This window comes from Nomia melanderi, chromosome 6 (genome assembly GCF_051020985.1).
Source record: "Nomia melanderi isolate GNS246 chromosome 6, iyNomMela1, whole genome shotgun sequence".
NCBI classification, from domain to species: Eukaryota; Metazoa; Arthropoda; class Insecta; order Hymenoptera; family Halictidae; genus Nomia; species Nomia melanderi.
The window spans coordinates 12,924,866-12,951,839 of NC_135004.1; the positions used below are offsets into that span (position 1 = coordinate 12,924,866).

The 26,974-nt window shown below is 39.2% G+C and overlaps 4 protein-coding genes and 1 long non-coding RNA gene across 13 annotated transcripts in view; 2 read left to right on the plus strand and 3 right to left on the minus strand.

Moving 5' to 3' along the window:
- The first annotated feature begins 699 nt into the window (after positions 1 to 699).
- On the plus strand, positions 700 to 3,574 carry LOC116427883 (tRNA (guanine(6)-N(2))-methyltransferase THUMP3). Of its 2 annotated transcripts, XM_031978716.2 has the most exons (7): positions 711 to 1,659; positions 1,740 to 1,852; positions 2,069 to 2,531; positions 2,593 to 2,771; positions 2,849 to 3,028; positions 3,096 to 3,233; positions 3,300 to 3,574. In XM_031978716.2, exons 1-7 carry the CDS (start codon positions 1,566 to 1,568, stop codon positions 3,471 to 3,473), a joined length of 1,341 nt encoding a protein of 446 aa, XP_031834576.1. In that variant the 5' UTR covers positions 711 to 1,565; the 3' UTR covers positions 3,474 to 3,574. The 2 variants fall into 2 exon arrangements, with proteins under 2 accessions (XP_076224640.1, XP_031834576.1); XM_076368525.1 differs by lacking the exon at positions 1,740 to 1,852 and having other exon boundaries at positions 700 to 1,659.
- A 65-nt stretch (positions 3,575 to 3,639) lies between these two features.
- Positions 3,640 to 4,878, minus strand: LOC116427884 (putative ribosome production factor 1). The gene is made up of 3 exons (XM_031978717.2): positions 4,274 to 4,878; positions 3,914 to 4,178; positions 3,640 to 3,817 (listed from the first exon to the last, which is right to left on the minus strand). The coding sequence occupies exons 1-3, from the start codon at positions 4,845 to 4,847 to the stop codon at positions 3,640 to 3,642; spliced, it is 1,017 nt and encodes a 338-aa protein (XP_031834577.2). The 5' UTR covers positions 4,848 to 4,878.
- Positions 4,879 to 5,027: 149 nt separating this feature from the next.
- Positions 5,028 to 6,362, minus strand: Bet1 (blocked early in transport 1). 2 transcript variants are annotated; one of them, XM_031978719.2, is made up of 4 exons: positions 6,249 to 6,362; positions 5,844 to 5,897; positions 5,587 to 5,762; positions 5,028 to 5,500 (listed from the first exon to the last, which is right to left on the minus strand). In XM_031978719.2, exons 2-4 carry the CDS (start codon positions 5,860 to 5,862, stop codon positions 5,342 to 5,344), a joined length of 354 nt encoding a protein of 117 aa, XP_031834579.1. In that variant the 5' UTR covers positions 5,863 to 5,897; positions 6,249 to 6,362; the 3' UTR covers positions 5,028 to 5,341. The 2 variants fall into 2 exon arrangements, with proteins under 2 accessions (XP_031834579.1, XP_076224642.1); XM_076368527.1 differs by lacking the exon at positions 6,249 to 6,362 and adding an exon at positions 5,963 to 6,096.
- Positions 6,321 to 26,974, plus strand: part of LOC143174628 (uncharacterized) — a 140,638-nt gene continuing 119,984 nt past the window's right edge. For all 4 annotated transcript variants that reach the window (XR_012998822.1, XR_012998825.1, XR_012998823.1 and 1 more), the window contains exons 1-2: positions 6,321 to 6,408; positions 6,516 to 6,570. This is a non-coding gene — a long non-coding RNA (uncharacterized LOC143174628). The remainder of the gene's footprint in view (positions 6,409 to 6,515; positions 6,571 to 26,974) is intronic.
- Kank (KN motif and ankyrin repeat domain-containing protein 2 kank) overlaps positions 6,990 to 26,974 on the minus strand; it is a 92,274-nt gene continuing 72,289 nt past the window's right edge. For 2 of the 4 annotated variants that reach the window (XM_076368522.1, XM_076368523.1), the window contains exons 5-10: positions 17,377 to 17,504; positions 16,199 to 16,279; positions 14,233 to 14,466; positions 10,428 to 11,674; positions 8,787 to 9,384; positions 6,990 to 8,719 (exon numbers count right to left, since the gene is read on the minus strand). In XM_076368522.1, the coding sequence (XP_076224637.1) occupies positions 8,273 to 8,719; positions 8,787 to 9,384; positions 10,428 to 11,674; positions 14,233 to 14,466; positions 16,199 to 16,279; positions 17,377 to 17,504 (2,735 nt within the window). In that variant the 3' untranslated portion in view covers positions 6,990 to 8,272. The other 2 variants (XM_031978713.2, XM_031978714.2) reach the window with 2 other exon arrangements.

Here is a 26,974-nt window from a genome sequence, read left to right on the forward strand (position 1 = left end):
CTTCTCTTCACTCCTCGACTACCAATTATTTATTTACTATAGCTAAAGTTGGCATGCATGAAAATAAATCATATTTCGATGAAATATTTGTTACTAATTGTTTTACCGTTCCATATTTGGTACGAGTGAATTCCAATATTACGTCACTTATCCGTTACATTTATCCGTTTATTAATAAATATCTAATTTAATCAGCATCCACATAACCAAAATACCATAAAGAATCAATAGTATCTTTTCCGAGTTATTTATATTCAATCATAAATAACCCTCAACGAACAATTTTTACAAAAAATATCTCATTATCAAAAATATGTAAATACACATTAATTGAATACTTGACAAAGGATACACACTTCCAATTAACAAATGTAACCGCGAATGCTCATTTACGTCAATTGTCCTCAGTATACTCCATTTTCTCGATAAACGATTAGATTTTTCACTGCGATATAAAAAAAACGTTGCAATTAACTAAATTAACGTTATTCCACGACAATCGAATAAATTGGAATGCGAGAGAGAAAGAATGCTCTTTTATCGGTGAATGCTCCTCCAGCCGACGACAGCTCGATAAAACGTGAAACGGCGACGTACACGCCGTTGTATCGCGTGTTCAATTTCGTTACATCGCTATAAACGCTGAGATGTACGTATATATAGTGCATTATCGTTGCAAAACCCCCGTGAACCCGCTCACCCCCTCCGCAAAATGGCTCCGCGCGATGCGTTTGGCCATCGTTTGTTGTTACATTTCGCAAAAGTTAGAAACTTTGTAAACTGTTGAACAAAATTGACATTTTGTATCAGGAGGACATGAGCGCGGAAGAGGTGTTCTTTATTTTGCACAAAAACAGAGTCCCGCGAACGCGCGATTTTTGTTGCCTTTCACTCGCGAATTCGAGCGGCGGCTATCTTTTTCCGCATTCCCGGATCGCCTGACTATTCTAATGAATAGTTTCGCGGATTAAGCACTCTTCGAACTATTTACCGTTTCCTGTGCGACGCTTTCAAAGGTTATTCGCTCGCTTGAACTCGGAAATCGATAATTAAATCGATTCTTCTTGGGGGAATTACGAGATATTTTGATCGGGAGGATCGAAGAGGGGCTTTTCGGAATGATTTATAAATCATTAAGGTATAAGAAGTTTAAATTTGTACACGGATGTAGGGTAAAACTGTAATATTGTTTTGTACACGTCTCTTTGTTGGAACTATTTCTTATGGATTTTTATGGTGCAAAACATAAAGAAGTGAAATGTAATTTGTGGTTTTTCGTTATAGAATACTAGGAGAAGGTAAACAAATTAATGATGTTTTGATGTATGACTTTATGAAAGTCGAATACCTCGCTTAATTGATTAAAGCTGTTAATGGTATAATGTTCGAAGAATGGCTTAAGGTGTTTGTGTATATTTTTGTATATTGTTTACCTTGTTTCCATTGAGTATCCTTGGATGTAGTCTGCGGACACGTGGAATGTAAGTTTGACATTAGTCACGTGCATAATCACGTGTTCGAGGGAAGCTGAAAATAATTTACATGTAAAAGCATCAAATTTTGAAATGGACGCGAACAATGAGTCGGATTTACAAAAGTTGTTCAGTGAATCGTTAATCAACGATGATGTTTTTACGGTAGCGACGACTGTGGACACAGGTAAATACTTGCACATCTTCAGCTTAATTAAGGCGAGCACGTGGTTCTACGGAGTAACCTATACAATGTTACAATTTCAGGTTTCGAATGGCAAGCGGTGGATGAATGCAAAGAAAAATTGAATAAAAATGTTCAGATTGTTAAGGAGCGCGGAAAAATCTTCTTTAATATATATCGGAATCAATTTGAACAAGTATTGACAGTTTTTTATTATTTCTATGTAGTCAATTTGAATTTATTATCTTATTGATACTTGAATGAAACAGAAATGTAACTTTGTGTAAAGTAACCAAAATTTTATATAATATAAGCTTTGTAACAGATTAGGGATAATATTTATATATAGTATACACTTAAATATTAAATTTGTCATCAAATATTCTTGTTAAGATCAGATTCATAATTACAGGTACAACAAATGAGATCAATAGATAATATATTTATAATTGCTGATGTAAGAAAATTTGAGTTTACTGGGTCTGGTAAAGAAGCTGATCTTCAGCTATTTAAAGATTCAGTTCACAATAGTATGAAATTAGAAAAAAGCTTAGATGCTTGGAAATCTATTACTAGTTTCCAAGGGAAAATATATCCCACTATTGAAGAGTATAATATAGCAGAAAAAGACCGCAAACTTTCAAATACAGTTACCTCTGTCGCAACACATAAAGGTAGAAAAAGAGGTCAAGATCCATCTGAAGCTAAAGAAAATGAAATTCTCAGATACAGAGTAACATGTGAAAGAAGTGGTAATCACTCATTTGAATCGGCAGATGTTGCTAGAGCAATTGGAGGAGAATTACAAGATAAATATTGTTGGCTTGTGGATTTATCTACATATTATTTAGAAGTTGTTTGCAAATTAACTGACAGTAAGTAAGATTGCAAAATCAGTTGTACACCAAGGTATATAGTATACTACATTATTTCTAGATGAACTGGTAACACATTTACGCGTTACTCATGAATCTAAGCATCGTAGAAATATTATGTGTTTTGGACCAACTACTCTTAGGGCAACTGTATGTTATAACTTACTACAATTAGCTCAACCTAAAACAGGAGATATAATAATTGACCCAATGTGTGGTGGTGGATCTATTCCAATAGAGGTTGATAGACAAATTTTTGTTTCATTTCTCTCTACATATAATCTAATAATAACAAAAGCTGATTCTAAATGTTTTAGGCTGCTTTAGTTTACTCTCAGTCTTATGTTATTGGTGGTGACAATCATATAAAAGCTGTAACTAGAACAAGGTCTAATATTGATGCATCTGCCTCTAGATGTAAAATTGATTTAATAAATTGGAGTGTATCACAATTACCACTTAAGGATTGTTATGTTGATATTGTTGTCTCAGATATGGTAATTATATTGTCATGTAAAAAATATTGTTAGTATATTATTTAATTCATGCCAGTACTTGTTACAGCCATTTGGAAAAAGAAGTGGACGAATGGTAGATAACAGAATACTTTATAAACAATTTTTGATAGAATTAGGACGAATCCTGAAGACATCTACAGGTCGAACAGTTTTGCTTACTTACGACAGACGCAGTTTTAATATGGTATGTTTTTAGAATACAAAAATTAATATTTTAATTCAAGATCATATAAATATCTTTTTTAAGCAGGCTTTGCAAACAGCTGGAGACATGTTTTGGGTAACAAAAATGCTAGGTGTAAATATAGGTGGTCTACATGCTGCTGTTTATGTTATGAAAAGGACCAATGTACTTTATGAGAAATATAAATCTAAAAGCAGCAAACGTATACCTCCAAAAATAATTGAAGGTAGAAATTTGTAAGCTTTGTTAATTTATATTACAAAAGAAATTCTAATATTTTTGTTATAAGTTAATATTCATAAGAGTTTAATAAAACAGAATTTTTATATTTCTTATAAAAACTTTATTGACTATTTAATATAATAAAGCACACATTCTTTAATGTATTTATACTAAATAATGAAGCTCATAAGAAGAACTTTCTTCTACTAGTTTCCATATCATGTCTTCTACCTTGTATAAGCCATTCATATTCTCCATACTTGCTATCAAAAGTTCCATGTTGCAAAGATCTCAGTTTTAGAGTAAACCTTGGTCCCAACTCTCTTAATTTAGCTTTTCCCTTCTGTAAATCAAACTGATACCTACAAAAATATACACATATCATATTCTCAGATCCTAATAGTGATTACAACATTATTACCACTTGTTCCAATATGTTTGTAGATTATAAACTTTACCTATGATGCCTAAAGAATATATAATCTCTTTGATTGTGAAATGTGACAACCCTTCTGCCTTTAAACTCTGGTTGATAATGAAATAAGGCTCCTAACATTCTACCAATTGTGTAACCCAAGCGAGTGGTAAAATTATTTAAAATAACTTCTGGCCTATGCTCTGTAATCTCCTTGTGACTACGTCTTAATTCTGGTGTTATTTTAACATTACTGAGTTTAAAGTATGCTGTTGGTCCATTTGGTAAATGAATGACTAACATACCATCTGAGATATTTTATAAGAAAAATAATAAACTGATACAGTGAATAGTTAAATATAATAAAACATTAAAAATGATCTTAAAAGTATGAAAAGGATACTTGGTTTGCATTGATCTTCATTAATAACAACAATGTCAGTGAAATTTCTAGCAATAGCACTTTTCACCATTTTTTTCACTCCTGATCTATTCCTGTATAAAGAAATGGAATTCGGTATCATCCTTGTCATTTCTCTGCCGAAGATTCTAGTTTTCCTTGTTGGATTGTCACAATAAGTAATCAAGACTTTGGGTTCATATGAATGTTTATAATACGATGCAAATTCATCATGCTCAAAATCAAGTTTAAGTTCTTGATTTTCCTCATCATCAAGATTTCCAATAATCGTAGTTTCATCTTTCTCCCTTAAACTTTCAATAGTGTGTGGTACCTGTTTTGGTGCCCCTTCTTCAATTCTTTTTTTCTTTGCCTCTTTCTTGGCCTTTGCTTTCGCTTGCAGTAACTTTTGAGACTTTTTATATCGTACTGCTTTACATTTTATGTGATTAAAGTTGCTGTCAGATGGTAAGCTAACCTCTGACGATTTGGTGTTTCCAGATGTACTCGGAATTGCTTCATCACTTTCTTCTTGTACACGGCTAAAAGGATTTACCCTTAAATTTTTCACTTTCATTTTAGTGCCTTTTGAATTTCAGTCGGTATTTAAAACTTTTTCTTCGTACCACGTGCAATTACTTTACACGTGAACTCAACGTCATTACGTTATGCTAGGTTAACGTATACATACAGTCAATGCCGCCAACATTCAAACATGATGCCAGTACATGACAATAAAGATTTGAAAGTTTTAAAATTTACATTAATTAAAATATATTTACGTATATATACCTGTACACATGTGCATCTCTACACACAAAATACATGCTTAGCATGTTTTTGTAATTACATTACTTTATGTACATTTAAGTATAGCGCGTATGCAAAGAATATTGTATGTATAAAACCCAATAACATTTTAAACTGTACAGTTTATAAATAAATTAAAAATATTCTTGATCTTTATACAAGAATTGCATGTCATAATTGAATGTTATGCATGTGTATACATATAATAATAATGTAGGAATGATCTTTCTTGTCGTATTGTGTTTCACCCATAAACCATTTTTAGTTGAAAAATTTCAATATTATCCATAGCAGGAAAAAGACAACTATAGAGAATAAGAATAAATATAAAATATAATAATGGTGGCTTCCTTTAGACAACCGTAATACACGTGAAACAGATCCCATTAAGGAACCACTTGTTCTTTCAAAATCTTCATCCTGTGATAATAGAAAAGTATTTTTAATATATTTGTGAAATGTAATTCGTACAATATACTGTATGATTCAGCCATTAATTATGTTACCATTCCACGAAGCATTTTCTCTTGGTATTGCACTTCATTTCCAATATCTATTGATAATGACTTTAGGGCATGGATCTTATCTTTTAAATGATCTGTCATCCTTTCATTTTCATCTTCCAAACCATTGTGATTTGATGTTGACGTTGATGTTGATGGTAATGGCTCATAGGCATAACCTGTTGCAAAAATTTAAATATGTCATATTATGATGACATTTCATCACAATAAAAGTAATATTTTCATATTGGTTAACTTACTTGTATGAGATCTGCGCATTTTATTCTCAATTTTGACGGTTATTTAAAACACCCCTGCAATGAAAAGAGTAATAATATAAATATGAAATATCTTAACAAAATGTAAAAAGGAAACTAACAAAATGACATTCCAAGTACAAAAATTTTTTCTGTTACAATATTCATGGAAAATTCTTTTTTTATTATTCTGTAACTGTAGAACGTATTCTAATAAATGTGTAAAATATGGATAAATTTGAGCAGAAAAGTCATAACAAAGATGGATTAATCTGAATCCTAAAATGGAATACGTAACATAATATTTTGTTATATTATTTGTCATTTATAACAAATTTATGTAATTTACTTTAATGACTAAACAAATTGTTTTTTATGCATAAATTAAAACAAAACATAATTACAAACCTTGCAGAAAGAACTGTCAATGAAGTAATCTGAGAACGGACGAACAGCAGTACGTTCACGTCACGTATGATGTGTAGCCAGGGTTGCCAACCATGAGCTTTTCTTCAGCATTGCCGTTCAAATTTTAAACGTGCTACGACACGTCTTACTCCGTTATTAGGTATGAATTACTTACACTATTTTTAACTAAAATCAATATAACCATATTATTTATAATTAAATGAATATCGCAGATAATATTCATAATTTTTCATGATAATGTTTCAGAACAATCAAGAATGAAATAATTCTTACGAAAAAAAACTTGGCTTCGACATACAGAGTAAGTGTTGCATGATACTTTAACAATTTATAGTTGCAAAATTGGTTGTTTTTTGTTAATAATTTATTAATGCAGGCTGGGTAAAGACTTACATTACAAAGGAAAGAGAAATATAATTTATTCTATCATTTTGACTAATTTTGAGGTACAGAAGAATATTCATTATTTTATCATAAACATTGATTCATTCATTATGATAAAATTTATCATAGGTCAAGGAATTTGTGTAATTATATACCAGGAAGGTGAAATCTGACTGATTTGTTATATATTGTTTACATTGACTCTTCATAAATTACAATCAATTTATATAGTTTTTCCTCGAGTTTATTATCAATTACAATATGTTAAATATAAAGGCACAAACAATGAAAAGTAGTTCTCTACTTTCTAGTTCCCTACAATTCTATTCTTACTTGATTCAGTGCTATTTTTGATATACATATATATATATATGTATATATATATACATATATAATTCGCCACTTAACATTAATATAGATTCTTAATGATAGGAATACTCATTACAATGTTAACCTAAATCTTTGATGTTGAACTTAAATACGTTCGTTACGTCTAGATATTCACAACCCTATAAGAAACGTTCAACGTTAAAAATTCTTTTTACACATACCAATTCCTAGAACGAAGGTGACACGCATAAACGAGGAATGAAAAGAAATTACATTTCCGTGATTCTATTACATATATAAAACTCGTACCCTGAACAAATTTCAACAAGTATTAAAACTTAGTTGTTCTATTTTTCCCTCGCATGTCCTTCGATATTTTACATCGTGATCCACGGATATATAATATTTATTTATACTTTCACATCTATAAACATTTCTACTTCAACATCGAACGACGATCGATAAGTTCTAAGAATGTTTTCTCGTATATAAATTCAACATGAGTTGCGAACGTCGTGTTTTGTGCACCATGTAGTCGTTACATGTAATTATGTCTTTCTATGTATATTAGTACACAATTATTCTACCGACAGTTTGATCCCCAGGACTTAACGGAAATTAGGCCTGAAACTCGAATGCTTTGCCATAAAAATGTAAGAAAACATTTCTGCGATCAGAAATTCGGATTGTTGACGATTCACTTTGGAATGTTTAATGCCACAGGATGATGTTGGAAGACGTTACTTGATTCTCGGACTGTGACTTTTTCTATATAAGAAATTTTTTTTGTACTTTCACACACAGTTTCTAGAGTTAAGAATCAAATTTTGAATGTGTCCGTTCCATCACCGAAGCTCCACGCTATTGATATTCTCATTAAAATCTATCAACAACAAAGGTCATTACTCTGATAGCACCTAGAAAGAAGTTTCAGTTTACACGAGTTCCGTGCGTATCCATTCCATGGACTGACATTGCAAAACGACACGTTCAAACTTCTCTCGAATAATTGTATACAAAGTTGAGCAGTTAATTGGTCACCTTAAATTAAAAACGCTTGTGTTGAGGGCTAATGAACCGTTAGGCAAGAATATGATCGTTTATGCAATAGTTAAACCTTAAAGTATTGTAATCGACGATACAGACTAAAACACCGTTAGCAATAAATATAGGAAACACGGGACGCCGATTGTTATTATTGCTTGGTCATGTGATACGTTTGTAATTCCAGTTGTCTATAAACTGCTGGTATTGTTAAGTGTCAATGAATGTCTTCCAACGTTTGCGAGTTACTTGGCAGAATATTTGGAGGAGTTCAGTGAAATGGTCGATGAATGAATTCTACGGGACGGAGCGGGGCTAACCGGAGCCGAAGGAGACGGTCCAGTAGGCGTTGTTGGTTTGGATCCTCTTCTGCTTCGTCTCATTGACGAATAAGGACTTGTTCCTCTGTTCACGCGTTCGTGGGCGTACAGTAACACGCCGATGTCCCGATTGCCAGCCTCTAACGCAATTTTCAGAGCGGAACTGCCGTCTATATCGACGATTGATGGATCACAGTCTGGGTGTGCAAGTAACAATCGCACAATATCCGTGTGTCCGTGTTCTGCAGCGCACATTAAAGCTGTACTACCATCCTCGTCTTGAATGTTAACTGCCGCTCCAGCATCCAGAAGCAGTTGAGTCATGTCTTTGCGGCCATGAGATACTGCCAGCATCAAGGCAGTTTGGCCATGCTGAAAAATATGCAAATGTTTTATTAACTGCTTCTTATATAGAATAACAGATTTATAAGACACTTACCAATTTTGCTCGAATGTTCACATCAGCCAGCTGGAACAATCTATTTGCCACGGATGCATGAGTGGAATTCCTGACCTCTGCAAGTGCTGCTAACATCACAGCTGTATAACCAGCTACATTTGCTTTATTAATATCGCAAACTTTAGAATCTAAAAGGATGGACACAACATCAAAGTTTCCATGGGAAACTGCGTAATGCATTGCAGTATTTCCACTGGAGTCAGTCATATTGACAATGTACTCCAACAAAGTACTGGAACATTCTTCAAAACAATCTAGATAATCCTCTACTTCTAAAGGATTGGCATTTACTGTGCTAGAGATCTTGAACCATTCTTGTTGGATAATGTTGATGGCATTCTTCATCTGATGAGAGATATTCTTGCTAGGTGATTTTTTAAGGCTGTCGTTCAGCACCTTCATGGCAGCCAGCATTTCCTTAGAAGGTTCAACCTTCTTTCTAGGTTTCTCTTGAATGGGTTGGAACAGAGCGGATTCTGGAAGCTCATGCTTTTCATCGTTTTCTGCTTGCTTCTCCGCCATGTAGATTTCTTGGGACTTTTCATCTTTTCTCTTCTCCCCTTGTAATTGTTGGATACTAGAACAAACAATCATAAAATTCATTTTCCTATATTGAACATCTTTGCAAATGCTAATTAACTAAATTTGCCCGAATCAATTTAATACTTTAAGAACCTTTTTTTTTCTACTTTGAAAATCTTAAGACACTGGTCTATGGAAAATTTTTACCCTTTCTCGACGAAACGAGCAGACGACACTTCGGTAAGCTCGCTATCGTGTAAAAAACGGATAGCTTGTTGTTGTTGTCGCCGTTGCAGCATCGATCTGTTTAGATCGTACACACGGTTACTCGTTCACCATATCGTGATCGTAGGAGATTTAGGGTACACTTTCTCTGTCACTGACCTCACAGGTGATATTTACAATCTGACCTCTGCGCACCGCTGTGAAAACACTTATGACGCATCCGACGCGCAGCCATAGACTCCAAAAAACCAACAACCACCCGACATGCGCCTCTCATTAAGTATATGACGCATTGATCGAATATGACGCTTTATCGACTCACCCCTCGCCTTCACCTTTCACCCCGCCAGTGACAGATGGCGTACAGTGTACAGATCCAAAATATCATTAAATCGTTTCTCAGTAATTAAACTTACATATAAAAAATATTAAATAATAACAGAGGGTGCAATGTAAATTTTAAGAAAGTGAATTAAATATTTTCCATATATACATATATCAATTAACCCTTTGCACTCGAAAGTTTTTCACTAGAAACCTTCAACGTTTTCCGACGAAAATAATAAATTGAGAAACGAAGATATTTTATTCAATATTTAACGTTATAATGTTAAATAACTTTATAACTTTCCTATATCAAGTGAAATGGTGAGTGAGAATCACCTCCCGAGTATAAAGGGTTAAATATGTGCATTTCATTATATAAATATATAATGAACGCTGGCACAACACCATTGCCGTATAATTAATTCAGAAATTTACTTGCAACGTCTATTTAATTAGCGGACCGTCTATCGAGTAAACTAAATTTCGCAACGATCGACGAGATGTTAGACGAAAGGAACATAATGACTGTAAAAAATTCCCACTAACCGATTGCTATTTTCATACTGCTCCTTGTTATCGGAATCGTATCTAATCACACCAGCGGACGGTATCTTCGTGTACGTGTCCTGCCGTTTGAACTGCCTCCTCTGGTCCATCGAGTTATTTAAAGGTATATGGGACGGCCTAGGTATTCTCGAGACGAGATTCGTGTTCTGGTGATTCATATTGTTCTCCGCGTTATTTACAATCTGCTTCGCCAAGTTCTTGATGGTCTCCTTACAGTTGTCGCAATAATTCGCCGCGCACGAGATCGAGATGTGCGGTTTCACCGACTCGCCGACGGAAACGTCAGTGTACTTCTTCTTGATCGGCGAGGTGCCGAATTCCCGTTTCTTCGGCGTCAGGCCGGATGTGTCGGTGCTCTTCACGGTCGTTTTCACTAGATCGTCGACCATCACGCTGACCGACCTGGTAGCTTTCCTCTTCACCTTGGTGTCGCCGTAATTGAACGAATAGCTCCTCGAGTTCAACGAGTGCAGGGATATAGGCTGCGCGGCCAATGGATCGGGACCAACCGCAATGGTCCTCGTTCCAGGACCGGTTCTCACTTCGATGCCAATTTCAGACACCCTCGGCTTCACTGTCACCCCCACATTCGCCCTCATTTTAAACGGCTCCGACGCCTGGACGAACTGATCTCGCTTCTCGACGGGTTTCGGAGGTTCCGGTGTACACTGGCAGCCCTTGGAAACGGTGTCCTTGATCAGAGTACTCTTGTACATCCTGAGGGCGTCGTCGACGATGATCGCGACGTCCTCTTTCGTCAGCACGTCCTTCATCGTTAGAACGGTGGCTGTCCCGTGGGATCGTTTCTTGATCTCCTTCTTCGCTTCCGGCGCGATGTCCTCGATCACGAACTGGCTGACCACGAGATCCTTCAATTTGCTCCTCGTGTTGATGCCGACATCGCGAAACTTTTTAGCATCTCGGACGAGCTTCGGACTGGTCGGCGGTATCGATTCGGTTTGAAGTGGGCTGCGCCTCAAACGGTCCATCATCCTCACTTCCGGCGCGATCTCCTCGTACATCAGCTGGCTGCGGGTCAACGTTGACTTCCAGCTGTCCCGCGAGTCGCTCGAATAGAACTTGTCCAGGCTCGAGGTCGATCGGTCGTACGACAACGAGCTGTGGTCTTTTATTTCAGGTACGATTTCTTCGATCTGCAAACGACTCCTCTGCAGCGATCGTTTTATCGGGGTGCTCGTTATCATGCCCACGTCTCGGGTTCGAACCTGATCACGTAACAATACTCCAGTTATTTATGTGACTACTATGACTAGTATTCGTGGGAATATCGAGTTTTGTTTAGTGTTAGAGCTGTTTAATTAATATAAGACTTTTAACAAGGGGTCACGCGTGAATTTCATTTTATGATTTCAGTATCGCGATCGAATGAAAATAATATGGACACTTCGAACACCGTTGAAAGAACCTTGTTACTCGTGTTTTGTACTTTGGAGCTTGGTTATGATTGTATCAAAGTTGCAGCACAGTTATTACTGTTATGTTCCATTGAGAAATTAATGTCTGATCAGTATTCATAGCCCCGGGGAAAATTTACATACGCGGATCAAAATCCATTGTAGCACATGTAATTCTAGAAAGTCCAATCTTTTGCCTGCGTATTTAACATATTCATAACATGTATGAGTGTGCTAATGAAAGTAAAATGAAACCCTTGGGAAGAATCGCACGAAGTTTCATCTGTTTTGTAAACAGAATCTTCACTAGAAAACATACGTCTCTGCTTGACTTCGTTGGCTAATGAAGGATCCAAAGGAATTTAAATTCGCATAAATATTCGTAGCCTATTTATCGCGCCGGTAACACGCCTTTTGAGAGAGAAGAAACTCTTGCATGTTTAAACAGTCTTTCACTTTGTTTCTACGGCAGCTAATAATATCATTCACTATTATTTCAAATGCAGCTTCTCTTTCATAAAGCTTTTACACGACTTCCTCTTATTCAGCGAGCACCGTTCCAAAGTTTCCCTTGGCTTACGTAAAACAAATTCATCGGGTCTGAGAGAATCTTCTCGCTTTTCACCGGCGGTAACTCTAAGTTAGTTTTGACGAGATGCTAAAATTCCATGCATATTTCATGAGGCACTTGTTTCAGTGATTTGTAGGGCAATGAAAGCATCAAATACCTATTGTAATACTACAAGTCCGCGGCGTTTCTATTTGAACAACTTGTTACACATTATTCGACAGTTTATCCTTCGTCCGTGAAATCGCCTCGTCAGATTTTCAATTATAACGAGAAAAACGAGCGTTTCCGACATATGATTCACGGGGAGAGATATCAACAATTTAACATCTCGAAAGTGGTTCGCACACGTTAAACGGGGAAATCGTAATCACATTAATCTCGAGTTTCCACTTGAAATAGAAAACCCGATAACACGATCTCGCAGAGGAAAGCATGGTCAGTTAAATAATACGTAGCGTCAAAAACAAACGCGAGCTGAAACGATCGTAAAACGATCTTGCTCGGGAATATTGGAAGTGCGATGCAATCCAATAAATAGGTTCACGTAACGAATTACTTTTAAGACTCATTACGTTCGCGCGCGCCGGCGAATCTCGATCTCCGATACACACATTATCAAGTCCAATTAACTACGCCAGAAATTAAACGAGCCCGCGAGAGTCTAACGAGAATTCGCCGGTGATTCCGAAACGAAAAGACTTTCTCACATGGTCGATGCTAATTCCTCGATTTCTTTGGTAATTAATGCTTCTTGATGCTTCCCTCGTTCTTCCCGCCCCTCCCCCCGTTCCACTGCCGTTCTCTACCGCCCCCTCCTCCGTGAACTATGCAAATTCTTCTCGGTTCGCTGGAACCAGCATTCCCAAGCAGTTTCGCGCGTTTCACCCGGGCGCGTGGATGGGGAACAAAAGCCGATCAAACACGCCGATAAAAACCGAACGACCGGTTACCGGAAACGTCGCACGGTGGTCTAGAGCGTATAATTGAAAGGAGAGACGTGCAACATTGAAACTTAACCCTCTGCGGACGAACATCGACGTTTCGACGAGATGAAATGTTCATGTTTGGAAGACCAAGTCGCAGACAAATGATTTAATTACTCGAACAGCAAGAGATCAGCACGTAGGTTCCCTTTTTTTCTATTAATTAAGCAATTAATATACAATTTATCTATTTCTCTTGAAGGTTTTGTACATTTCGAAGAATCTTCGTGAGTTTACGTTTAATCACGACTTTTCTAAATATACTCCGTTAGATTTTGAAGACTATTAATCCTTAATTAAATTATCGATCAGCCTGATTTCGTTAAGAAATGATTAACCTCTTCAAGGATACTGACACATGTACAGTTGATTTTAGTCTGATATTAACGTCCATCAAACTGACACTATTTCTTAGTATATATTTCATAAATGCCGTCCGTGTATCGTTTAATTCGTATTAGTTTTAACACACTAAATTTCGCACGATTTCATAGAGCAAAGTGCACAAAGTGAAAACAATAGAACATTAAACCAATTGAATTACATTAGTATTAACATAGTTCATCTAGCTGTCACCGCGTTCGTTCGAATTATCGATAATATAGGAATGTTTTCGAATAATCATCGTTTAATCGAGTGAACTGTGGTAATTCGATTTGGTTCGGGCATTCAACGTGTCAACGAGATAAACCAATCGAAAACTAGAATCATCTGTGTTCGTTCTCAAAAAGAATTCAGTCTTGGAGAGGTTGAGGAGGGTAAATAAAGGATCAATTACACCTCGATCTAGACCACTGAGCTGGCTGTTGCATTACCTGCTGGTGCGAGACGCCAACGTCCCGTGTCATAACGCCGCACATCGTTCCCATGTCCCTGGTCGGCGTCGGGACCATGGCGTTCTTCAGATTTCGCTGGGACACCCGCTGTTCCGAGAACGACTGGCTGCGGTGCCTGTGCAACGCGGTGTCGTTCCGGGCGTTCGTCTTGCTCAGCTCGTCCACTTGTCGCAGGAGATTCCGTTTCTCCTCTTTCAGCACCGACACTTGCACCTGCGGCGACCGTGTGAAAGCAGAGAAAATGAAACGAGATGCGATAATTGGAGCGATCATTCCGCGCCGATTTAGATAAGTCCCGGCGTTCCGCGATCGAGCCGTTTTCTAAGGTGCTGAAGAGCAGTAGAATCCTGCCGTGGATTTCATAGGATTCCTTTTCAATCGATTCTCATTCGTTTTTCAACACCGTTACGTGTAGTCCTTTCTCGATTAGTGTTCTTGCTTCTTCGAGGATAGAAGGTTAAACGCCAGTAAAAAGCTAATGGATCATCATTGACGTTCATTGATTCATATTACACTTCATTGAACACGTCGGAGGATGTTTGAATTTACTTGTTAAGATGAAAAATGTATTGTTATGGAATAATAATTGATTAACATAATCGAAGGCGTATATTCGATGAAAAAGCGCGTGCATTGTTTGCGAAACGGACGGGCGTATATATATGCTTTAATGAAATTCTATTATTTGCGCGATCGGATTGCCCGGGGGAAATTTGAATTTTAATAAAGAGCCGCCGCACACGCGAGAACTTTTTCGCAAATTAACGATGAGGCGGGGAGCTATATTGAAAACAGGTTAAATTAAAGCGGAAGTTCAGTTCGCCCCTCTCGGATCGGGACACGGATAGAACTCACCAGCAGGTCTATCGTTATATAGGCAAGGTGGCACAATATCCAACAGCATATCGTGAAAGGACACACGGCACTGTTTTGTATTTCCTCCGGCATTCCATCCGAGTTAATTACGTGCGCGAGTCAAAGACTCTGTGAGAGAGACTGATAGAAACGCTTCGCGCTAACGATTTCCGAGCGATATTTCTGTCGCTCGACAATCGTGATCTTCTCTGTCCTACCAACGGTGTCTCTGTTCTGTTTACGATCGGGCGTTCTTCAAATGTTCTTCACGGGACCCAACAATTGCTGGCGCGAACCGCCAAGTAGGAATTTCGAATTGAATTTAATCGGGATTAATCTTTTTAATTTCGATTCCTATACAGCTGTTATCATTGTCCGCGCTGTTTCCCTCTGACAAATCGCAAACCAGTTCTCCGTGTGCCTTTTACCCGTACGAGCTGAACGTTAGCTCCGCGACAACCGACATTCTTAATAAATTATTGTCCACGTTTCTGACAGTGTTCATTATGTCAATTCAATATTATCAAACATTATCGCTTATATCTTTCTCGTTAATACCCGGTAGATTCTGCGCGATTTGTAAGTATTACAGATTATCAATGATTATTTAATATCATTCTTAACATTCTGCGTGTTAATTCTAAGAATTATGTAATACATGTTTCCGGTATAACTACCTGTTTGAAGTCAGTCTTCAGTGTTTCATTTGTAACTCATCAAGTAGTATCAAATTTATTAAAACGAAAACGTTAACGTAATCAGTGATTTGAAAGAGTAGTTTCTATACAGTTTAATAATATGCTTATATAAATTTCTAGAATTGCTACTGAATTCATATACTTTCAATCCTCGACTCTCGTTATCTCGATTTCATCTACAAGGATTTGCATAAGAATTCCGCCGGGCGCGATCATGAAGGAAAACGATCGTAGAATTAATTACACCGCGATCGTAATTACGCTTTCCTGTCGGAAGTATCGCAACGGAACGAATACGCGCGGATGACTCACGCGACGGATCCACGCGGCAAGAAAACCGTCACCGGGGCCGGTTAGGACGCGCAAAATCGTCGGGTGCAACGGCGGTTTACCTGCAGCATGGGAATCGCCTTGACCTGTTCCTCCAGCTCCCTCATCCGTTCCAACGAGGCCGCCATTTGCTCCCTGATGTTCTGGAAAACACGCGTGCCATCGTCCTGCGTTTATTCTTCGCGTTCATGTTGCGCGGTTATCTTCCCATGCTCATGTTCCACAGGTAATTTGGCGTGTTAAGAATCATGCCGGTGTAAGATAGAAATTGATGGAAATTACAGGTTTTTTTTTATAAAACTGATGATCTTTGTTTCCTTGTTCATTTGATTTTCATGTTTGGCATTATGGAATATGGTATTTCGTAAGTGATTCGGACTGTGTGTCGTTTGGGAAGTTAAGGATTTGGGGGTGTGTTGGAATGTAGGAAGTTAGGAATTTGGGGATTCGAGAAGGTTAAAATTTGGAAATTTTGGGATACAAGAGTGTAAAAATTTAGGAATTTATGGATATAAGAGTGTAAAAATTTAGGAGTTTATGGATACAAGAGTGTAAAAATTTAGGAATTTAGGAATGTAGAAGTTTAGGAATTCAGGAATTTAGGAATGTAGAAGTTTAAGAATTCAAGAATTTAGGAATGTAGAAGTTTAAGAATTCAAGAATTTAGGAATATAGAAATTTAGGAATTTAGGAATATAAAAATTTAGGAATTGAGGAATATAAAAATTTAGAAATTTAGGAATATAGAAATTTAGGAATATAGAAATTTAGGAATTTAGGAACATAGAAATTTAGGAATTTAGGAATATAGAAATCTAGGAACTCAGCAATGTAGAAATTTAAAAATTCAGGAATTTAGGAATTTAGGGATTCGGCAATGTAGAAATTTAGGAATTCAGAAATGTAAAAATCTAAGAATTCAGGAATCCGGCATTTAGAAGATGTCAAAATTTAATTTTCTGAGGAACATGTATCACATGACTTACACCATTATGATCCTTAATCCTTATCTAGGCAACCAGATATCCATTTTTATATGTTCTACAGAATCTGCTAAATTCTCGTAAAAATGTACCAAAATAGTTCCAAATCTCCATATTTCTGAATATTCTCATAACGACTTACATCACCGAAATAGAAAACCTATTCAAAGCTACTGTGACAGTACAGTCTGTATAGTCGCAAATATTTTGGTTGTCTACATAAGGCTTAACACTCCACTTGTTGCTCGGTCCGTTACCTGTAGCGCGCCCGTGCTGAGATTCGAGTTCCCGCTGCCGACGCTGGCGTTGTCGAAATCACCTGGGTGCTCGACCTGCGCATTGTTGTTGTTGTTGTTCTGTATCGGCATCGTCGTGTTCGTTCCATCTGGAGATGTTTCAAACAGAATTGTCTTACTTAATCGAACTCGAAAGGTTTCTTCGGCAGGTTATCGATGCAAACACTCTATAAACATGTCTTTTTAGAAACTAATACGTCTTTTAATAAGATTCGAAATGAATGTTTAATGTTCTACGCATAGTATCAGCGAGAATACGCTGTAAGAATGAGGAAATGAGAGGAATTTAGCGTTACTAATTATTGTCGAATATGTGTACTCTCGTGTAGAGAATTTATGTTTATAAATCAGCTATTATGGAAATCTCTTTATACATAAGAAGCAGGGATTATGGTAATCTTTCTTCAGACGAAACTCTTTCGATAGATCTTTTTTGCAGATTGTTTTAGAACAAGACAAGTTTCTTTGGTTATAACTAAATACTCCGTTTTTGCATAGATACAGACATTACCCTGTAATTCCTATAAATCGCAGTTGAACGAAATTCGTTTTACCCTATTAAGGGTTTCATCGTAGTTCGAACTAGTCGAAGACCTCGTTAAACTCTCTTAAACGATTTCTTTTAAAGAGTTTTAGGAAATCGAAGATCCTACGGGAGTATACACGCATAAAATCCGCAGTCCAATTACAGTAGAAATGATATTTAACCGTTCGCGAGACGAGATGCAGAGATATTCCGATGAAGCAGAAATTAATGCACTTATGCGATTTACGCTTCAAAGGAATGTCAATACACGGAGATTCCACGTTAATGAACTGAATGTTTTAATATACCCTGTATGAAAATTGGAAACTTCATCAAATAACTGATACTGTTTATTAAGTATTCGATACGCCGTTCGATATAAAACGTGCACGCTCTTATTAAGGAAAATTCCAATATCCCTGTACGGTTGCTTTCGGGTATAAATAAACGGGAAATATTCGAACATGACGGTGACAATTTTGTTTGACGTGCAAATGAATATTTATGTGTCCAGATAATTCTTTGGAACTGCGATGCAAATTCGGGTAATCGTTCGCGTGCGACTTCGGCGTTCCGCGTTTCGTTGTTGCCTGTTGGAGGGATACTACGTATTCGAAGCTTAATTAATATTAAAGCATTATAATGGACGTCTGTAATATTCAATTAGCCGGTAACGTTTCGACGCTTTACAAATATCTATACACAACAGCGCACGGGTGTGCAAACGTGTCCGTCCTAATGGTTACGTGATTGAGTCTCCGATGAATCGAAATAATGAACCGAATATGCAACGTAATCCGAATCGAAATTATTCACGTTGCACATCTACGATATCGAAGCAACCCAATTGCGACGCGTTGAATTACTAATTACACGAATGTATCCTTCCAATTATATTTTACAACGTTATTTGCCGGGCTTCTGTACAATCTATATGGAACGGTATCAGTTTGCGTTCTTGTTACATTTCCTCTTTCCTTTTCATACGTCACGATTTATTTTCTGTTTTATTTTATAACTATATCAAAGAAACCGTGTTATCAAATATTCTCTTATCAGTAAAAGGTAGCCCTTATAAACAAATAATACGAACGAGGATGAACTAGAGAAACTGAAGTTCTAAATCAGATCTAAGCTCAAACAACCAAAATCTTATTTTTCGTTTAATCATCATTTGATTTTCCATTTCACAACCGTAAGAGTAGCAACCATAAGATTTCACAAACAAACTCAAACAGACTATTGCAAATATCTCTGATCCAAAGAAGGTAACCTACACAAGCTAATAATACAAACAGTGGCGAACCAGGAAAACTGAAGCTCTAAAACAGATCTAAGCTCAACAAACATCCAAAATCTCATTTCGTCTCCACCCCACAATTTATTTTCCATTTCACAACCGTAACAGTAGCAACCATAAGATTTCACAAACAAACTCGAAGAGACTTGCAAATATCTTCGATCCAAAGAAGATAGCCCGCATAGTCTAATAATACGAACGAGGATCGAACCAGGCAAACCAAAAGCTCTAAGAAAGGTCTAAATCGAATCCAAGCGGAACATAAATTCAACGTCTGGACGATCGCCAACTAACGCTTCCTGCCGATCAACCCTCCCAGGCCGCGTTGTCTCTCCCAGCGTGCTCATCCCGCGGTCTTAGTTGCGCAACTGGCGTTCACCTGCGGCCATTCAATTTTTTTTTCTAAATTGATCCTTGCGTAAGTGGCTTTTGCCCGTGTTGTTACAGCATTGTGCGGGCTCGTTGGCTCGCGGGACAATAAAGAAACGCGCCAGACGTTCCGGCGCGGGCGTTCCGCGTCCGTTCGACGCGGCGCGTATCGTGACGCGGCCAACTGGGCTCGGCGAAACGTCAAAGGATTTCCCTGCACGCGATCCGCGAGCGGCTTTCAACCTGATAATTGCCCGGCCGTGCGGTACGCGCACGGGGAAAAAACGTGCCCCGGCACCGCCCTCGATAAAAACTCGAATGTCTCCGCGAGGAAATTTCATTTACGCGAATTTTCAAGGTACAGTCGCTTTCGAAAGTTCGTTAACCCAGTTACCATCGCCGGGCGATTTAGAAAATGCGCCCGCATCGCTGCGTTCCCGCTGTTTCTTCTCTTTTTTTTCATTAATGTCTGGGGCTAGCCTTGACCGTGTTCATTCCCGATGCGAGTTAATGGCAGTTTGAATAGATAATAACCTTATGAAGCCATTCATGAGGTTTACTGCCGGATAAAAATGCTGTATTCGTGTTTGCGGTATGTGTAATGAATTCAGAACGTATCGATCTAGACGTGTACTCGCGAGGGAATGTCGATGGATCTTGCGATTGAATTCACTCGCGAGGTGGTCGACGGAAATATATTTTCTGAGCTTACTGTACGTCCTTCTTCTCTGTGTACGTATATTTAAAAGCCTCGTACAGTTCTTGACATTCTCGTCGGAGGTTTTTAGGGACATTGTCGAGCAGCCTCGTGACTTACGTTTGAATACCTAACTCTTTACGCTGCGAGTTTTATTATTCCCCGTTTGCACTGCTATCTTTATTTCAGATCCTTCAAAATTCTCCGAATAGAATGCACGATAATCGCGAACATCTCCTTCCTTTTTTCGGAATCATTAAAGCGCGTACGCGCACGAGGATACTTTGGACGAGATGAAATTCAAAAGAGAGATTTAAGTATATTTGTTTCAAAGAGCATTTTAATGAGAATGGCACTTTAAAGTAACTTCCCCGTTTAATTTAGGAAATGGGAGAAATTCCGGTAGAAATTCAGCTGAATGCCGCGGCGCAAAGGAAAAACAGCCGCGCTGGGAATAAAATTTCGTGGCTGAGATGCTTAAATTTTCATGAAACCCGGCCGCGAGAGCTTTTCCCCGTGCATTGTGTACAAGCGAAATTAAAGATGAATAAGCGCGATCTGGAAACACACGTTGAAGTCGAGTAGCCAGGAATAAACGCGAATATGATGTAATTCGCGGGGACACATTGCGTCGGGTCACGAGAACTTTCATGAAGAAGATTAATGATTCGCTAAATTTAATGCGCTCCCCGCCGTGCGGCTCCGCGGGTGACACACACACGCTACTTATGCTAATCTACAACATTTATTAATTAACCGTTTGAATTGGGGATTGGATAAGGACTAGCCTCTTTAACGATACGATATTCTTGAATCGCCAAGAAAATATATCCTGCTTGACTTTATACGTACATCCGCATACGGATGACCCAGATTTTCATTTCAAGCCATAAATCAATCTTTATGGCAACGCGTTAAGTCCGATGTTATGTTCGTGTAATGGTCACGTTCATTCTGCTTCTATGAAATTGTGTCAAAATTCAAGCCTACGTCAACGAGACGCAGTCATTTCTGTAAGTAGACGCGTTAAATCACACGCGAAGTGACTATACTTAGAAATCTCTGAAAAACGTGCCTCTGTTCCGAGGTATAATCGTTTTCATTAAAGCCTAGAGACTTTTAATGAGATCGATCGGGTAGTCAACAGCGTTCCCGCAATTTATCATAAAATTGCGTTCGAGAAACTTCAAGAAATCCTGTGAAAAAGTGAAATATCGAATTTCTCTGTCAAATTATTTCAAAAACGAAGAACTTCAACCCTTCATTAACTCAATATTACACATTCCATATCCAAACATAGAAATACACGATTGCTCTCCGCTTCGCTGCTTCTTAACCCTAGAACCGGACGAATCGAAGCGACATTCCTAATGTCTCCTTTTCACGATGATCAAAAACTGAACAAACCTTTCTCCGAGAAACCATCGGACAACTCACTCAGCGATACGCGAGCTGAATTGTAAATCAATTAAAGTCCCGACAGAGGCACTCCTGTAGTTTCTATAAAGGAATCTCGAGAAGTCGGCTTAACCGCTCGGTAGTTTTATTAAATTCCTCGAGCTTTTTCTCCCGCACGATCTTCCAGCACAATGCGGTGATTACGAAACACGCGGCTGGTAAAATGAAGAGTTAACGAAAGAGTTAACAGGCCCGTCGAACCGTCGAATTCCAGTTGGTTTCATTTCGGCTGCAGCGTGCATGTTAAAGACGAGCTGATCGCTCGCACGGTTCCACGGGCCCGGTTAACTGGGTCATAATTATAAAATTATTCTACCGAAACTGACATTGGCGTCTCCACGCGATCCACGTGAGAGATCCTTAAAAGGGTTGCCGGCGCGATCCTCCCGCGGACCGTGGCAACGGGAACGTGCCGCCATTCCGGATAATGACGCGTAATCGTTACGTTGCACTTTATATGGAAAAACACGGGGGATTTCACCGGCACGCGTATTAGAATCGTGTCCAGGACGAGAAAAAAAAAGAACGGGCCGATCTCGGTCGTGAAAGTCCATTGGAACAGGAGCGGCTCCTGGCCAGGCTCTTCCTCCTTCTTTTTCTTTCCCCTGTTGCTTTCTTTCCGCGGAATTAACCGCCGCCGATCCGTATCGCGAAAATTCATGCCTAGATGTTTTTTCGCGATCGCGAGCCGACTCGTTATCGCCGTTGCATTCCGATGCAATCTAAATTCGAGGTAAATCTTTCGATTAACACCGCGGCTATCGGCGATCGGCCGCTATCTACGATCTTCCTTTCTTTTCCGACCGGGGCGGACACAGTAACTTCTAGAAAGGGAAGTAGAAATTAGAGTCTGTTAGGGAGATTAGTTATGGAGCACGATCGGAGTCACGGAGATGTTTAGAAATTCATTTATATCCTTGGTTCAGATGTGCATCTAATGCACCGAAGCAAGAAGATACATTACTGCGATAAGCTATAAAGTATTATAAATATACTCTGCCAATGAGGAAAATATTTCCGATGAATAGCTGGAGTCGTTAATTGTCTAATGCCGCGGATGTTATCTGAATTCCCGTGAGCTTGAAATCTACGACTCAATTTCCGTACACGCGTATTTACATTATAAGAAAGAATCGTTATCTTTTGTTTGTTGCTGCGAAGCAATCAGAACCTTCGAGCCACTTTATTGTTACAGGCAATAGAAACGCGTCGAGAAAGATATACTCAAACACTTTCTCATTGGTATATCCTGCATCTTCCATAAAGCATAATAACATTAACACTACCAGACGGCTCAAAACGACCCATTCCTGATGTTTTCATTTTGCAATTATCAAGACAACAGATGTACTCTGAAAAATTGTTAAAGAAATCCATTTAGTAACGCACAAACTGAATTGTAAATCAAAGTTTCAATAGATGCACTCTCGAAGTTTCTATGGGGCAATTTCAAGAAGTCAATTTAACTCGGTAACTTTAGTGCTAACGGTTGCTCAAACGTTAACCACAGTCTTCTAATTTTTCATAGAAACAGTCCCAAGGTTTCCACTTTCATCTAAAGTAAACAGTTAACGATAAGCGACTCGCGCATTAGCAGTTTCACGAGCGAATCCCAAATCCGACGCTCTTACAAAGTGATTAAAATTGAAAAGTTTCTTACGCCGCTACCCGATAAGTCGAGATAGAATTACCCTTAATACCCGCTCGTTTCACGGCGGACTCGTTTTATCAGATTCGCAACACACGTCGACCGTGTTACCCGGGCGGTTCATTACCGCGAGTCCCCGGCATTTTCTACCTACGGAGGAGAAACAGTCTCCGTCACGGAATAATCGCGCGTCTTCCACGTCGCTCGTGAAAGTCGAGCGGGCACATCGGCAGCCTCTTCCTTTTTATCTTCCCCTTTTAAATGGATTCTTCCTAAACTCGTTAAAATCCTTGTCGCACGATACGATCTGGATCCGATTAGAATTTCTCAATTAAACCGACCGGGCCTGAGTAACTCGGGGCAGGGGAACGTCTTCGAAAGGAAACTTCTTCCTCGATACTTTCTATTGTTCGCCGGGAGGCAGAGGATGTCTCGGGCAACAATGTTTGTAGCATACGTTCGTCCCTCTGTGTCGACTGCGGATCCATGGGGAAGTTTGAAGGTTAACACTGAAATCGAGCATTCGAATGAACTGTTTGAAATTCCTTTGTAACCTGCAATCGTGCGTTTATTCAAATTTCTACTGACAGATTTCAGTTTAGGTATTAGCGAATCAGCTTTTTTGATATAAACTACCTAGCAGATAAATTGACAGTTTGAAATTCTTGAATAGAAAGTGGAAGAGTATATTTATTGCATCTTTATTTGATTTACAATTCAGTTTGCACATTGCTGAGCTAGTTTCTTTGATAATTGGTTGGAGACAGCTGTTGTCTTTTTAATAATTGCAAAAGGGAATCAGGAATGGGTCGTTTTGAATTTGGTAGTTTCAGTGTTAATTTCTGGAAGAAGTATCTGTATGTTTTTGGTAATTGTGGACGAAGAAATCTGAAATAGATCATTTTAACTTATCTGGTGTTTTAGTGTTAAACCTTGTACTGATGAGTGCGACTCCTGGTAGACAAATTTAATGAAAGTCAATGTTTATTGTACACAAGGAGAAGTGGAAGCCTATTTTACTATTTTCAATGTTTGTATCTTAAGCAAAGTGGTGGCAATGAATATTTCTTTCAACATTACATGCAAAATAGAAACGAATATTCTTAATCGTTCCACTTTCACTTAACGCAAATATATCCTTCGAATATTTACAAAAGAACGCTCGTTACAGCGACAGAAGAAAAAGCGAACCTCCCAACTTTTTCGAATAAGTTTTCAACGAATTCTTCAAGGAACCACCTGCGTCGCACGTAAAAACCGTTAATTAGAAATGCAATGCCGATTTCGTTGTAGGAAACCGCGATGTTCACGGTGCTTTCGCTATTATTTACGTTTTCGAGCAACAATGAGTTGTATAATCCCCCCTCTCGACGAAATCTTGGGTCCGCGACTGCTCCGCGGTATCGCGTTCGATAACGGATCCGACTTGTTTGGCCACCGATAAAGTGTCTATCTCTTAATTGCTTTCGTCGGATCACGTCGCGCGTCGCTCGAGCATCCGCGTTGACACTGAATTCTCGGCCGGGCTTCTGGGCACAAGATCGCCGCAGTGATATGCAAACAGTCGGGACCGGACGATAATTCACGGCAAAAACATGACCCGGAGGAAAATCGGATGACGCAAGAATTCATTATCGTTCCCTGCTTCATCACGCTCCCTCTCTCTCTCTCTCTCTCTCTCATTCTCTCTCTCTCTCTCCCTCTCTGCCTGGAAAACGCACGCGCTTGTGGCTATCTGCAGTTGGGAGCAAGGTTTCCAGCGACATTGTTGCTGTGAAAGGAAAACTGGTGCAAGCGAATCAGTGACTTTCCACTTTTTCAATCGAGCTGACTGATAAGTGAACTCCGCTCAATAAACCGGCGACTTTACGCGTTTAATTATTCCGATTATTCGTGATCAACCCGGGAATTCACACTGAATCACTTTGTTACAAAACGTCAGAGTACTGCGGACATTCGTGCAAATTAATATTTATCGCGACTCCTCCAGTAATTGCAATTATTTCGTAGTCCACGCTTCCCATCGAGGATGTTCACTCGTTGCTAACAAGGCGAACAGTTTATTGAACTTCCGCGGCCCGCATTTTTTCCGTTTGACACACTCCTGCACACGATGAATGCATAAAATCCAGTTATACGCGAGTTTCATTAGCGCGTACTCTTGCTCCTCGTTGAGCAAGCTTTCGTTCGAAAAACTGGATAACAGATAAGAACCCGATACAGTTGTGTTCGTCGCAAATGAATGACAATAAGCCCGCCGCGAGGACGCAAACAATGAGACGGAGAATAGAAACCGGAGACTTACGATATTTCCTCTTCGCCTTCATCTTGCAGAAGGGCATCCTCTTCATGATAAAATTCTTCACCCCCATCTTGCCCGCTTCACCACCGAACACTCAATTCACCAGAAACCACAGAGATCAACCGTACCGATCAACCACACCGAAACTTCCTCTTCAACTCGAACCTCATCGATTGAACTCTCCGGTCAGGTAGCCTGTCGAAGGTCCTGTCTTTCGTGCGAATATCGATCAATTAAAGAATCACCACGGTTCACGGTGAACCGTTAGATCGTGGATCGAGCCGTTAGACGTTCCTCGTCCGTTTCGTTCGTTCGTCGCGTCGATGATCGATGTCGTGGGCGAAGAGTCGAAGAAAAATCGATGAAAGATCAAAAGGAAATCTACAGAGCACGAAGTACCGATCGTTACATCGTTGAAAATTCAAATTCGCTTCTCGTTCGATGATTCTCGCTCGGCGAGCTGCGCGTGTTCGTCAGACCTGCGGACGATGATCGATCGTCGGATCGACGCGATCGCGCCGCCTGTCCGTCACGGACCTTCCCGTTGTCGGTTTTTCGAGCATTCGCGGCACGATCTTGTTTAGCCGCGCGCGGCCACTGTTTGCGTTTGACTGTGACGCCGAACTCTCTGGGCTATAGCCAACCGGGACGGGGACTACTCCGGCCGCCTCGCGATGAGGTGAATGGAGAGGGGAATTGTGTGCCTCTTCTCCTGTTCTTTGCCCGGTGTTCTCGTCGATTTCTTAATCGGTCGCCACGCCAGGAACACGGGAGAAAAAGGACAAACGCGGCCGAGAGAAAGATCGCGTGCTCCCCGACCCCGCGCGATTAGACCGGCGTGCCGGTTTAACACCGTTTTCGCGACGACGCGCGTGTGTGCGTGCATACGCTGGCTCTGATAACAGCCAGCCTTGATCGGACGCGAACGGTCACGGCTTATCGGCGATCGGCTGCGGCCGGCTGGGAAGATCGCTGGAATGTCTATGCTTCGAATGCTGCCTGCTTTCGGAATTTTCGGGGTTTGCACTATCTTCTCGAGCGAGATTGAAGTTTCTTTTTCGATTACTGGAGGAATGAACGTCTGCTTAACTCTGCGAGATGCGACTATCAGTCACCATTTGATTTGATGTAACAAAATTAGAGTTATATATAATATTAAGCGTAATGCACCAATATGTGAAATATTTATATAAAATAGCTTTGTTTCTTAATTGATGTTTTCTTAGTTCGTTTCAAATAGTGTCTATGTTTCGGAACGT